General features: G+C 44.2%; 2 protein-coding genes across 3 annotated transcripts in view; one reads left to right on the top strand and one right to left on the bottom strand.

The window, feature by feature from the left end:
- The window catches only part of HMGXB3 (HMG-box containing 3), a 52105-nt gene extending 43417 nt beyond the window's left edge, over positions 1-8688 (bottom strand). Inside the window, exons 1-3 of one of the 2 annotated variants that reach the window (XM_032158339.2) lie at positions 8443-8688; positions 4451-4589; positions 2793-2967 (exon numbers count right to left, since the gene is read on the bottom strand). In XM_032158339.2, the coding sequence (XP_032014230.1) occupies positions 2793-2967; positions 4451-4587 (312 nt within the window). In that variant the 5' untranslated portion in view covers positions 4588-4589; positions 8443-8688. Of the gene's footprint in view, positions 1-2792; positions 2968-4450; positions 4590-8109; positions 8391-8442 lie in introns of those variants that run through there. The other variant, XM_058440029.1, reaches the window with a different exon arrangement.
- A 170-nt stretch (positions 8689-8858) lies between these two features.
- Positions 8859-14334, top strand: TIGD6 (tigger transposable element derived 6). The gene is given in 4 exon segments (XM_058440030.1): positions 8859-9148; positions 12589-13335; positions 13337-13991; positions 13994-14334. Coding segments are annotated over 3 exon segments (1563 nt in total). The 5' UTR covers positions 8859-9148; positions 12589-12669; the 3' UTR covers positions 14236-14334.

Below are 14334 nucleotides of genomic sequence, written 5' to 3'. Positions count from 1 at the left end.
TTCCCATTTAACAAATCAGAAAATTTAGGATGAAACTCAGGGAGGTAAACTTTCCCTAAACACAAAATTAGTAAACAGTAAAGCTGGGACTCCAGGCCAGGTCTTGTAAGTATCAAGAAGGCCAGGTACTAAAAAGCACAGCCCTGAATGGCTAATTGGCACCAAGAAAAAGTCATTTATGTTTTATTTTTTCCATTTAAACTTAAAGGCACTGAATAAGGAAAACAGAAAAGTTCAAAGTTAACAGTTAAATGAGACGTGAAATTAAACAGAACAAAAAAATAATTTCAGAAGTATCTTTTAAAATGAACACTAAAGTCAACTACAAAAGGATTCTTCAATAAATTGAAAGCAAGAAGTTGATGAGACTACTTAAGGCATAAAGGAAGCACTCAGAAATGAAAAGTTAAAAGCAGCACTCAGATGAAACATAAGAGCAGATGGACTGAATCTTTTATGGAGCCTTTATTGGAAAGGTAATGGGGAAATGGCATTCTCAAGCCACCCTTTGAAACAGCCATGTTAGGAGAACAAGACTATATGGTGGCAAATACATATAGGATGGCCTTGACTTAACAAATCCAAGCACAAAGAAACCTGGAAGGCCTCAATGATACTCATTTTATAGACTAGAAGGGATAACACTGGAACCTGCACTTGGCAAGAGACCTGAAGGGCTGCTAAGGAGGACAGCCTGCCACAGGGCTCTGACAGGCTCCCAAGGTATGCGGGCATTGAGGGTCTTCCCATCACACCAGGCAGTCTGGGAGAGGTCAAACACAGCACATAAAGCTTCACTCAGTCTTGGTACATTCCAGGTACTCTGTAAATGCCACTTTTCCTTATTATATAGTCACTGAATGTTTAATCTACTAAAGGGTAATATTTATTATGTCAGTATTATCAAGAATTCAGTCCGGGCACAGTGGCTCACGCTTGTAATCCCAGCACTTTGGGAGGCCGAGGCGGGCAGATCACGAAGTGAGCCGAGATTGCGCCACTGCACTCCAGCCTGGGCGACAGAGCGAGACTCCGTCTCAAAAAAAAAAAAAAAAAAAAAAAAAAAAATTCAGCTAGGCGATTTACATTACCTATTTTAAACATTATGAGAAGAGACTACTGCCATTTTACAGATGAGGAAATCAAGACTCAAAAGTTAAAATGGTCACTCGGCTATTATCAGAACTAACCTATTCATGTTCTTGGTGGCAGTGGTAGAAATAGTGGTAGATAGAAATAAGCATGTAAATAAGGAAGAATCATTGCAGATGATTTAAAATTTTTTAAAGTCTTGATAATGATCTACATTACTGTGTAGTTTTAAAAACCAAATCACTCCAGGATTACGTAGGATTTTCTTTATCATGCACAAAAAGATTGCTGATTTGTGTGTGTGTGTGTGAAAGTCTCTGTTGCCCAGGCTAGAGTGCAGTGGCACAATCATGGCTCACTGCAACCTCCACTTCCCCAGCTCAAGTGATCCTCCCACATCAGCTTCCTGAGTGGCTGGGACTACAGGTGTATGCCACCACGCCTGGCTAATCTTTTCCTATTTTTGTAGAGATAGAGTTTCGCCATCTTGCCCAGGCTAGTCTTAAACTCCTGGGCTCAAGTGATCCTCCCACCTCAGCCTCCTGAAGTGCTGGGATTACGGGCATGAGCTACCACACTCAGCCTAGACTGCTGATTTTATTATAATAAGGAAACCAAAGGGAGTAGATAAACTTTTCTTAGACTCCATCTCCACTCCACTACAGGGATTATTTCCCAGATTCACTGTTAATTAACAAATCACCTAGAGGAGGGAGCAGAGAGTAGCATCTCCAAGCCTGTAGGTAAGACAAAGCTCTCCCAGAAAGAAGAATGCCAGGCCAATAAGCACAAAATAATTTAAATGGCAGTAGCAGGTGAGCTCCAATAAGGGAAAATACAACCTGTTCTGCTATAACGTAGTTGTTGCTGTTGCTCTACATTACCAAAATAGAAGTTACAGACAATTGTTTCTATTGAAATAAGGAGTTAAGGTTAAAAGGTTCCAGCCTGCAACAGTAAGGTTATTCTTCCTGCAGGAATTTCAGTTTAAAAAAACAGCAGTTTATGCCATGACCGGGATACTCTCAAAAAAACAAAAACCCAGCAGTTTAAATAGCTGTCAGTGTATTTTGTTATTGTGAACTAGAAATAAGAAAATGCTGACAGACATAATTCTAAATGCTTCCTTGTTAGTCCTTTAACCCAAGCACCCAAAGCCTTGGTCTTCTCCACCATCTTTGGCTTTACTTGCATTTTTGCTTTCAGCATAGTTTCCAACCACCAGTGCTAACAAAATAATGTGGTACTGTATTACACAAGCAGCTCTATCTACCGCTAAACATGCAAGCCTTATTCCTGATAGCAGTTAGTACAATACATTACATTCAATCTGTAATACGAAAACTCATGGCATAGGAGAAATGCCTATATAAACTACTGTATTAAAGTTTACTACATTAAAGCTACTATATTATAGTAACTACAAGGGGCTCCAAGTTACACTAAAATTTAGAAAAGGAACCTAAGGCTCACTGTAGAAAACACAAAAAAGTGTCAGCTCCACGTATTGCTGCAACTGAAGAGGACAAGAGAGTGCAGGACATCATCAAAATGGAAACAAGCAAGCTCAGAGTCAAGAAGGATAAAATGATAAAAGTTTTCCCAAAAAGAGCAAAGAAAACAGAACAAGGGGCTTGGTTTCCCCAAGGCCTTCATCAATGAACCAGTGGAAAAAATAGCTGGAAAAAAAAATTACTTACAGGATCCAAACCTTCCTTCTCTAGTTTGGCTTTCTCCAAGTAGTAACTCCTCTCGGCCACGCTGAGAAGCCTCCAACTCTCACTAATCTTCTTATTGATCTCAGACTGAGGGAGGTGGGGGAGCTCTTGCTGCACTTTCAGGTAGATGTCGTAATAGTACAGAAGGTAAGCAGACCTGAGGAAGCAATGACTTCTTCAGGCTTTCCCAGTAATGGCAATGCTGGCAGAAATGCCTCCACTTCCCACTCCCCATCCCTCGACCCGGGACTTCATTCAGCCAGTAAGTACTACTATGCTAAGATATGGGTAGTCAAGAGATTGATAAAACCTAGCTTCTCATTTCTACGCATTTATCTAAATAGGGACTGAAAGTCAAGCAAAGAAACATTTAAATAACATCCTCAGATGGTGTTATGTATGTTATAATCTTATTCCTGATTATAACTGATAGCTGTCAGTACAACACAAATTATATTACATTCAATTTGTAATATAAAAACTCATAGTATAGAGAAATGCTTATATAAGCTACCATATTAAAGTTACTACATTACAGCCACTATATTACAGTCAGGAGTAACTATCCAGGAAGATAAGGCGCTCCAAGGGAGGAGTGGAAAATGAATGGTAAAGATAGCAAGTGGCTGTTTTCCCTTCAGAAACCTGGAAGCAAAGGCTTATTTGACTGGCTTTCCTAAAGATCACTTTTTGTGCAGGAATGATTTTAAATCCAACAGAAGCAAAGATAGATACAGGCGTCCCATCCTGTCATTCCACTCTCAGGGAAAGCTTCCTCAAGGGGCTGGTTATCACTCACACTCCGTACTCCTCTACGCAGCCTTTGGTCATCAACCTGGTCAATGGCACCTCCCCAAGGATGAGAGAGGGAAGCAAGCAGACCAATCAAAATGACCAATGCTGGTAGTTTCAGCAAGTTTGAGGTATTCAGAGTCAAGAGTGAAATTAGAGCTACAATTTGGATATTCTGTACAGATATAATTGGTATCATTTCTTTTTGTGTGGTTTTTTCCTTTTTTTCTTTTTTTTTGAGATGGAGTTTCGTTCTTGTTGCCCAAGCTGTAGTGCAATGGCACAATCTCGGCTCACTGCAACCTCCGCGTCCCAGATTCAAGTGATTCTCCTGCCTCAGCCTCCCAAGTAGCTGGGATTACAGGCGTGCGCCACCACACTTGGCTAATTTTGTATTTTTAGTAGAGACAGGGGTTCTCCATGTTGGTCAGGCTGGTCTCGAACTCCTGACCTCAGGTGATCCACCCGTCTCGGCCTTCCAACGTGCTGGGATTACAGGCATGAGCCATCGCGCCCGGCCTTATTTCTAATTTTGTAATTTTATTAATGCTTTGTTTTAAATGTTTAAATAACAACAATGGCATAATAATAAATAATGTAGCTCTTTTGTACCTAGCTTCTACCATCAGTATGGTACAATTTCCTGTGACAACTTGAAAACAAAAGCAAAGTCTGGCCAGTAATGGCAATGCTGGCAGAAATCCCTCCACTTCCCACTCCCCAACCCTCGACCCAGGACTTCAATAATAACACTCTTTTTCAAAGAGTCTTAAAAGTTTTCCTCAATGCAGCTCTCCAAGCAACTTCCATTTATAAATGCTAGCAGCAACCAAAATGTGTTGGCTAACCTGGGTTTCTTGGCCTTTTCTCCATGTATTTTATACTTTTTCTTCTTCTTGGGTGGCCCAGGAGAGGTGTAACAATAGGCTTCCTCAATTTCCTCCATCACGACAGTTACCTCAGTACCATCATATGATGCGTCCATGGCTAAAGGAAAGGAAAGTCAAAATAAAGTTTCCAGAATCTACCCTAAGAGGGGCAGCAGCTTCCTGATCAAATAACCCCTTACCTCTGCCAGTGCCTTAAGGCTCAGATATTTCCCACACCCAATATATCCTAAGAAGCACCTGGCTTGGTTGTTTAACATACAGATTCCAGAGCTCTACTTCAGCCCTCCTGGAGCAGAATCTCCCGAGGGTATGGAAATCCACATGCTTAACAAATGCCTCAGGTGATTCCTTAGACCGGGCAAATTTGTGACTACTGCCTTAGAAATACTTTTCACTTATATTCACTTATATTCATGGGATACAGTACCCACTCACCCCGCAAAGATTTATTAGCCCCAAATTTTAACAATTCTATATGGAAACAGTTTAAAAAAAAATGCTTGGCCAGGAATCAGAAGTTCTGGCCCATTCCTCCTATGTTTCATCAACTTAAGCAAATGCCTTCGTTGATTCACTCAAACATGTAGTAAGGGCTGTATGTAAAAGATTTCTTTACACTCTGCCAGCTTGTGCAATTTGGGGCAGGTCTTTTAGCTGCTTTTTGTTCGGCTTTCTCCCTCTCATGTATAAAAAAAGATATGTCTCACCTACCTTCCCACAGATTTATAGTGATAAGACTCAAAGGATACAATAGATACAACTCTATTTTAAAATAATTGGCTGGGCGCAGTGGCTCACATCTATAATCTCAGCACTTTGGGAGGCTGAGATGGGAGGGTTGCTTGAGGCCAGAAGTTTGAGGCCAGCCAGCCTGGTCAACATAGTGAGACCCAATCTCTATTAAAAAAAATAAAAATCTTTTTTTTTTTCTGCACCCCAGGTTCACCCATTCTGCCTCACTCCTGGACTACAGGCCCACCCCCGGCTAATTTTTGTTTCACTGTGTTAGCCAGGATGGTCTCGATCTCCTGACCTCGTGATCCGCCCGCCTCGGCCTCCCAAAGTGCTGGGATTACAGGCGTGAGCCACCGCGCCCGGCAAAAATCTTTTTTAATTAAAAAAAAAAAAGAGAAAATAGTCAAGTGCTATACAAATGAAAAGGGTTTGTTTTTGGGTTTTTTTTTGTTTTTGTTTTTCGAGGCACGGTCTCACTCTGTCACTAGAGTACAGTGGCACACTCTGGGCTCACTACAGCCTCGACCTCCTGGGCTCAAGCAATCCTTCCACCTCAGCCTCCTGAGTAGCTGGGACTACAGGTGATGTCACCACGCCTGGCTAATTTTTTGGAGAGATGGGGTTTTGCCATGTTGGCCAGGCTGGTCTCAAAATCCTGGACTCAGGTGATCTGCCCACCTTGGCCTCTCAAACTGTTGGTATTACGGCGTGAGTGGGATTACACTGTGCCCAGCTAGGTTCATTCCTAAAGTCAGGTAACTGGCAGGAAAAAAAAAATGAAAGAGTTCATTAAGTTTTTTATTTTATATAATTTAAAAAATAATAAGAGAGATGAGATCTCGTTATGTTGTCCAGGCTGGTCTTGAACTCCTGGGCTCAAGCCATCCTCTTACCTCAGCCTCCCAAAGTGCTGTAATTACAAGCGTGAGCCACAACATCTAGCCTCTGTTAAAGACTATTATCTGTGTCTGAGATGCTTAACAACCTGCCCAAGGCCACCAAGCCCAAGCAGGGACTTGAGAGATAGATTTTTAACTCAAAAATCCAACTCCCTGGACGTTCTTTCATTATGTTACACTGCTATCCATCTCTACTGGCAACCCTCCAAACCAGTACGGTTCAATAAACTCTGATGATGGAAATGTTCTACATCTGTGCTGTCAAATATAGTAGCCACCAGCCACATATGGCTATCGAGCACTTGAAATATGGCTAGTGTGACTGAAGAATTGAATTAGTTTTAATTTTAAATGTATTCATTTTTAAGACAAGGTCTCACTCTGTCCCCTCGGCTGGAGTGCAGTGATGCGATCCTGTCTCACTGCAGTCTCCACCTCCCAGGCTCAAGTGATCTTCCCACCTTGGCCTCCCAAGTAGCTAGGACTACACATGTGCACCACCACGTCTGGCAAATTTTTAAATTGTTTGTAGAGATGAGATCTCACTATATTATCCAAGCTGGTCTCCAACTCCTAGGCTCAAGCAATCCTCCTGCCTTGGCCTCCCAACGTGCTGGGATTACAGGCATGAGCCACCACCACACCTGGCCAATTGTAATTAATGAAAATAGCAACATATGCTAGGAGCTAGAGACAGCACAGATCTAAACAGTCATCTGGCCAACCAACATCAGCTCTAAACAGAGAATCTACTAACAGCTTTTATGTCTAGGAAAAGAGGCATAAAAAACTTAATAACTAGTTCAAGAAGAGTTAGTTTTTTTTGTAGCCAAGTTCTATATTGGAGTTTTACCACAAGTCTCAATCCTTGGAGGGAGAAAGGCTCACAGAAACCACTTGAATTTGACAAGAGGAAAATAACATAGTTGCCCCTGAAAATCTGTCAGGAGGAAATTTAGAATTCTGGGAAGAGGCAGTTGTGGTGGTAAATATGGGACTGATACGTGCAGTACAAAGCCACACACCTCTCATTTAGACCTCACTCCACAAATAAGGTATAATGAGCACTGCACGTGGAGTCAAGAGACCTAAACTCTAACCTTATGATCTCAGAGAAGTCTATTCCACATCCTAAATTTCAACTGTTTCTACTGTGAAAAGAGGATGAACCCAGTGGCTCCTAGTCTTTTGGAGGCAAGAATTCTTTTGATAATGTTGCGAAAGCTTAAAAAAACAAACAAACAACTACAACAACAAAAAACCTCTACTAGAAATTGCAGACACACTGTATTTCACCTATAATTTTCAGGATATACCCCAGGTAAAGCACACATTATTCCTAAGGTTCTTCCTAGTTCTCTGTCATCTCTAAATGATTCCTCTTCCTATTAAATACAAAAACTAAACTAACAAAGAAAAACAAAACAAAAACCTACATTCTAACTGCCATAGTGCAACCCAGGAAGAGAACACAGTCTACAACTTGGCTGGGTAAGCAATAGGCCAGTAAAGGATAAGGGAAGCAGGAGTTCAAATCAAGGCTACGTGGGGACTGCGCTTTTTTTGCCCTGAATTGACTTCTGGGCGGCTGAAAGCCTTGTGGAGAAGGGCAGTAACTGCAGGAGAGCATCTGTAATGAATGGCATATAGGGTATTAGGCACCCCGAGCAAAACGGGTTAGGAAACAGTCATTACAGCCACCTTGGGCTGAGGGCAGGAAGACAACACCCTAGGGTTTTGTTTGTTTTATTACCCTGTTCTAAGCCTGAGTCCAAGTTTGTTTATCAGACTCGACGCCGCAGTATAGCAATGCAAAAAAAGGCAGGACAATATAAGGTTAAAAACGAAGGGCTCTAGAGGACAGAAAATCCGGGTTCTAGTACAGGCTACACCAGTCGCACCAGCACGGGGCCCTCTGACCTTAAACAATCTACTTACCCTAAGTCTCCGTTATTTCATCTGTAAAACAGTTAAGGTCAATACCTGAAATATGCGAGACACTTTCTCTGTCCCATCAGATCCTCCTTGGAATCTCACGAGATGGCCTTTGAGGGCTCAGCCATGGGCCACAGTTTGACTCTGGGCTAGCTCCTTTCCCTCATTCTGGGTCATGAATGAAGCAAGAACCAACCCAGACAAAGTCTTGGTCAAGCTAAGACGTCTGGGACATCCGAATGTCCCATACGGATTGCGGAAGGAGGACACTAAGGCTCAGTGGCCCTACTTTGTGGAAGAGTCAGTAGATGCTCAGAGAGCCGCAGCATCCAACTCGAGGTCGCCCAGCGGCTCAGCGCGGCCCTCGAAGGCGGGACTTACCCGGAGGAGCGTGCAAGCCGCGCCGCTCACATTCCCGGAGGCGCTTGGCCCGGCGGCTCGACGAGGGGGATGGCTGGCGCACTCGCGCTCCCCGCTGTCGGCGAGAGGCGGCTCCAGTCGTGACAGCAGCAACAAGGAAGTGGAGGCGAGGGCTCGCGCGCGCATCCCGGGGGCTGGAGGAGCCCCGGCCCCGCGGCCCCGCCCGGCGACACACGGCGCGGAGTCGCGACAGCCCCTCTCGCTTCCCCTCCTCGGAGTCGCGATATGGGGTCGTGAAGGGCAAGTATAGGAGCACAGGTTCGCTCCGCAGGCTTCTCACCGATGCCTGCCGAGGGCCCCGGGGGTCAAGCCCCGGGGAGCTCGAGGAAGACAGCAGGGACACGGTCGTCACCGAGGAACCGGTTTGGCGGCTGCAGCGGCAGCAGCAGCACACCACGGATCGCCAGGGAGACCCGTCCCGGCGGCCCTCGCGGCGCACCGGAAGCGGTCGGCGGCGCGTGACTGCACGCGACCCCTGGCGCAAGCGCAACAGCCCAGCCCTAGCTTGGGGGCGGATCCACACGAACTGCTCAAAGGCTTGGAGGGGGTCTAGTAAGGCGAACGGACTGCTTCCGGCCAGAGGTCCCGGGCGGAGGAGGAAGCTGTGGCTGCCGGCGGTGGGACGCCCCGGCCGCTCAGCCCCCGGGCACTGCTGTGGGGTGTTCAGGTAACAGGGGCGGGGCTGTGCTGATCCTGAGGGATCTAGGCCCCGCCTCACCTTTCAGAGGCACGTCGGGCGCTGGGAAGCCTACAATACCACCCTCTCCTCAGCACGACGTTCAAGGCCTGACCTCAGCTTGTCTCAGTCTTTCCCTCATTCAGGATCGGGTTCATACGTAGTGCCGCATCAAGTAGCGCCTTCATCACTCCAGTGATCTGTCCTCAATCCGTCTCTCCCACTGGCCCACGAATAGTGATGGTAGTGAATTCCTGGAGTGACTCAAGCTGAGCTAAATGACCGTATGAAGAGCCTCCGTAAATCAAATAGGAATTGGATTGGATTGTCCTTTCTCTCCAGTGTCACAAGTTGTCCACATTTGTACAAGTTCCCGCACAACTCTCACTGTATTCCAATCTGCCTACTTCTCTGCATCTACCGCCATCACCAACCTTCTAGCCACCATCATCTCCTGCCTGGACTGATGTAGTTCTCCCCACATCCCCTCTACAATCTGTTCTCCACGAAGCAGTCAGATTGATCATTTTGCACTGTAAGTCTGATCAAGTCACTCCCTGCTTAAAACCCTCCAGTGTCTCATTCACTTAAAATAAAATTCAGACGTCTTAGCTTGACCAAGACTTTGTCTGATTTGGCTCTTGCTTCATTCTCTTTCTATATCTCCTCTCAATATTAGTAGTTCCCAGAACCAGCTATATAGCACTCTGTAGTGTTTGGAGTGCTAGCTTTGTTGTGAGCCTCCCTGGGTTTGAATCCCAGCCCTGCCACAAGTAAGCAATATTAAGCATGTAAAGTGCTTAACAAATGAGGTTTACGCAGTAGATCCTCCCACCTCAGTAAATGGCACCATCATCCGCTGGATTGCTCAGTGCTCAAACCAGAAACCTGGGCGTTATCCTTGACTCCTCCTTCACCTTACATCCGGTCCAGCACAGGGCTTGCAAAAACATAGCCCCAAACTGACTACTACTCACCATCTCTCTATGACTACTCTAATCCAAGCCACCATTATCTCATGTGGACTCCTGCTTTTTTCTCTGATACCCTTCCACTCTACACAGCAGTCATCTCTCCTTCCTTAAAATCCTTCAGTAGCTTCCTATTGCACTCAAATTAACATCCAAACTGTATATGGCCTACTGGTCTAGCCTGCTTTTATCTTCAGATTTAAGGCCATCTCTTAGGAAAATCAGCTTTACCCATTAGGTTCTCTACCCTGCAACCGAAAGACTATATTGTAAATCTGATTATGTCATTCCAGAAAAACAAAACCAAAAAACCGTCAAAAGCCTCTTAATGCCCCTAAAGCAAGCTAGAATCCTAACTAGGACTTCCTGTGATTTGTTCCTTGCTTTCTTCTCCAAGGAATTTTTTGTTCCTGACCAGGACATTCTATTTTCTATAGTATTTCATTGCCTTTCATATTAAATATTTCCTTTCATCTCATGAGTTCCTATTTGTTTATTCTTTAAGGGCCACCATATTGTTCCCTCTTTGAAGTGCACTGCCCATCCATGCCCCACTCCAGTTGATTATCTGCACTTTTATGTTCCAATAGTACTCTGTAACCTCTGATTTAGTTTTCACATGCTCTAGGGTTTGTCTTCCCTGGTAGGCTCCTCAAAGATGGGCACTATGCTCCATTCATCTCTGTATGGCTGGCATTAAGCATACTGCTTAATACATAGTACATGTCATGAATGGATGAATACATGTATGGAGGTGATAGTAAAAATCTACCCTTGAGAAGGGACAGTCATAGTGTAAAGTCACAGCAAGTTCTCTTGTCCTTTGAGGATTCTCATGATAAAATGCCTACGAAGGCAATTACCCAAAACTGCTACTGCTGGATCATGTTTTGTTGGACCAGCGTGGGGCAGGGGGACTGTTTGTTTTAAATTCTGAATACTTCTAGACAGGATACACCACAACATTCTCCAAATACTTCAATCTCTGTTTCACTCACTTACGCCACCATCCTGGCCCCTAAAGCCATTTGAGTTTGGAGCATCTATCTAGGGTCCAAGACTTAAATCTGGAAGGACCTTAGGCATCATCTGGTCTTGTGGTTTGCAACCATGGGACTTTTCAAAAATATATATTTTAAAAAAAAAGGAAAAAAGAAAATAGGCCCAGAGAGGGACTGTACTACAACCTGCCCATCACTTCTGCCATAATCTGTCACCTAATTGGTCTCTGCCTCTTTGATCCATTTTCCACAAAATGGCCAAAGTGATCCTTTTAAAATGCCTGAAAACGTCCGTGGATTTCTGTTGCACTCAAAATACCAACTCTTTACCATGGCATCTTTTTTTGTTTGTTTGAGACGGAGGCTCACTCTGTCGCCAGGCTGGAGTGCAGTGGTGTGATCTTGGCCCACTGCAACCTCCGCCTCCTGGGTTCAAGTGATTCTCCTGCCTTAGCCTCCCAAGTAGCTGGGATTACAGGCACCTGCCACCACGCCCAGCTAATTTTTGTATTTTTAGTAGAGTCGGAGTTTTGCCATGTTGGCCAGGCTGATCTGGCCGCCTTGGCCTCCCAAAGTGCTGGGATTACAGTCGTGAGCCACAGTGCCCGGCCTATTTTTGCTTTTGAGGCTTTGCTGATGCTGTGTCTTTTGCTGGACAGCCCTTTCCTCATATTCTTGGAGATCTCAGCTTCAGTGCCATCTTAGTGAGGACACCCCGACCACCCTTTGTATAATAAGTAGATCTTCCTCTTTTATTCCTTGTCATAGTCTTTATTTCCTTTATAGCACATATCACTCTCTGTAATTATCTGTTTACTTATTATTTATCTTTCCCACCACATTTTATATTTCATAAGAACAGGGACCTTGACTCTATGGTTCATTACCCTTAAAGCTTGGCACCTGTAAATATAAAATGAATGTATGGCTACCAGAAACCTTCCCACAGTAAAAAACCTTTCCAGGCCAGATGGTGGTAGAGCTTTGAAGATCTCATTTTGGTGGAATTTCAAGCAGGACCATGGCCTGGCAGAAATAGTAATCTGAGTTAAGAAATCTAAGCTGCATGAACCTGGGTAGGCCCCTTCCCAGGGCCCCATTTTCTGTGTCCATCAAAGAAGCTGGATAATGACTTGGAATGTATACAGTGCAGTGCTATTTGCAAAGCTCTTTCACTGCCTGTTATTTCAATCTGTTCTCATGGTAGGCATAGCAAACATTGTTATTCCCATTTTTATGGAGGTTCAGAAAGTTTAAGTAAACTAGATAAGATCACTTCTGTTTCAAACATTCTATGAGTCTTTATAAGTAGCCTCTACAAAAAGTCAGTAGCATGAATCCTATCTTCTCTTTACTTTGACCATAAATTGTCGTTTCCTAATACAATTTGTAAAAACCTGAACCGTCTTTTAGGGGAAATCCATTGTTTCCTGATAGGTACTCCATTTTGTCTTCTCAGTTTTCCACATTTGTGGCAAAGCAAGCCACGAGGAGGAACCAGACAGTCCTGTTAGTTGTGGCCAGCCCTCATTCCCTGGAAATGGCAAACAAGGGGAACAAGAAGCGTCGGCAGTTCTCTCTGGAGGAGAAAATGAAAGTTGTGGAAGCTGTAGACTCAGGCAAGAAGAAAGGTGACATGGCAAAAGAATTTGGTATCACTCCCTCTACTGTATCTACATTCTTAAAGGATCGCACCAAATTTGAAGAAAAGGTGCGGGAGGCATCCGTGGGACCCCAGCGGAAAAGGATGAGGAGTGCTCTTTATGATGACATTGATAAGACTGTTTTTGCCTGGTTTCAAGAAATCCATGCCAAAAACATTCTTGTGACTGGTTCTGTCATTCGGAAAAAAGCACTAAATTTGGCCAACGTGCTTGGCTATGACAATTTTCAAGCAAGTGTGGGCTGGCTGAACAGATTTAGAGATCGCCACGGAATTGCTTTGAAAGCAGTCTGTAGAGAAGATAGTGACAGGTTAATGAATGGTCTAGGAATCGATAAGATTAACAAGTGGCATGCAGGGGAAATTATAAAACTGATTGCTGTCTACAGCCCAGATGATATCTTTAATGCTGATGAGACAGGAGTGTTTTTCCAGTTGCTTCCCCAGCACACACTTGCTGCTAAAGGAGACCATTGTAGAGAGGGCAAGTAAGCAAAGCAGCGGTTGACAGCACTCTTTTGTTGCAATGCCTCGGGGACTGAAAAAAATGAGACCATTGATTGTTGGTAGGTCAGCCAGCCCACACTGCCTCAAGAACATTCATTTCCTCCCTTGTGATTACCGAGCCAACCAGTGGGCTTGGATGACAAGGGATCTGTTTAATGAGTGGCTGATGCAAGTGGATGCCAGCATGAAGAGGGCGGAACGCCGGATCCTCTTGCTCATAGACAACTGCTCTGCTCATAACATGCTTCCATGCTTGGAAAGGATTCAGGTTGGGTATCTGCCCTCCAACTGTACTGCTGTCCTGCAGTCACTGAATCTTGGCATAATTCACACCATGAAAGTACTGTACCGGAGCCACCTTCTAAAACAGATCCTTCTCAAGCTCAACAGCAGTGAGGATCAAGAAGAGGTGGACATCAAGCAGGCCATCGACATGATTGCTGCAGCATGGTGCTCAGTCAAGCCATCCACAGTGGTGAAATGTTGGCAGAAGGCAGGCATCATCCCTGTGGAATTTGCAGAATGTAACACAGAATCAGCAGCCAGTGAACCAGACATTGCCACTGAAAAGTTGTGGCACACAGTGGCTATTGCCACCGGTGTCCCAAATGAAGTAAATTTCCAGGACTTTGTTACTGCAGATGATGATCTCATTATCTCTCAGGACACAGACATCATCCAGGACATGGTGGCTGCGAAAATACCAGTGAAGCAGGAAGTGAAGATGAAGGGGAGGTATCTTTACCAGAGCAACCAAAAGTCACCATCACAGAAGCCATATCAAGTGTACAGAAACTTAGACAGTTCCTTTCCACTTGTGTAGATGTTCCTGATGCCATTTTTGGACAATTAAATGGCATAGATGAATATTTAATGAAAAGAGTGACACAAACCCTTGTTGATTCCAAAATTACAGATTTCCTCCAAACAAAATAATGCAGAAATTTATTTCAGAAAATGTAGTTTACAAGAATAAAGATTTCTTTAGATAGGCTGTTGAGCCAATTTAAGTAAAGCAATATTATTGTGACAACA

This window comes from Hylobates moloch, unplaced genomic scaffold (assembly GCF_009828535.3).
Source record: "Hylobates moloch isolate HMO894 unplaced genomic scaffold, HMol_V3 SCAFFOLD_6, whole genome shotgun sequence".
Classification (NCBI taxonomy): Eukaryota; Metazoa; Chordata; class Mammalia; order Primates; family Hylobatidae; genus Hylobates; species Hylobates moloch.
The sequence above is the reverse complement of the archived record's forward strand: the minus strand, read 5'-3'. Positions and strand labels throughout refer to the sequence as shown.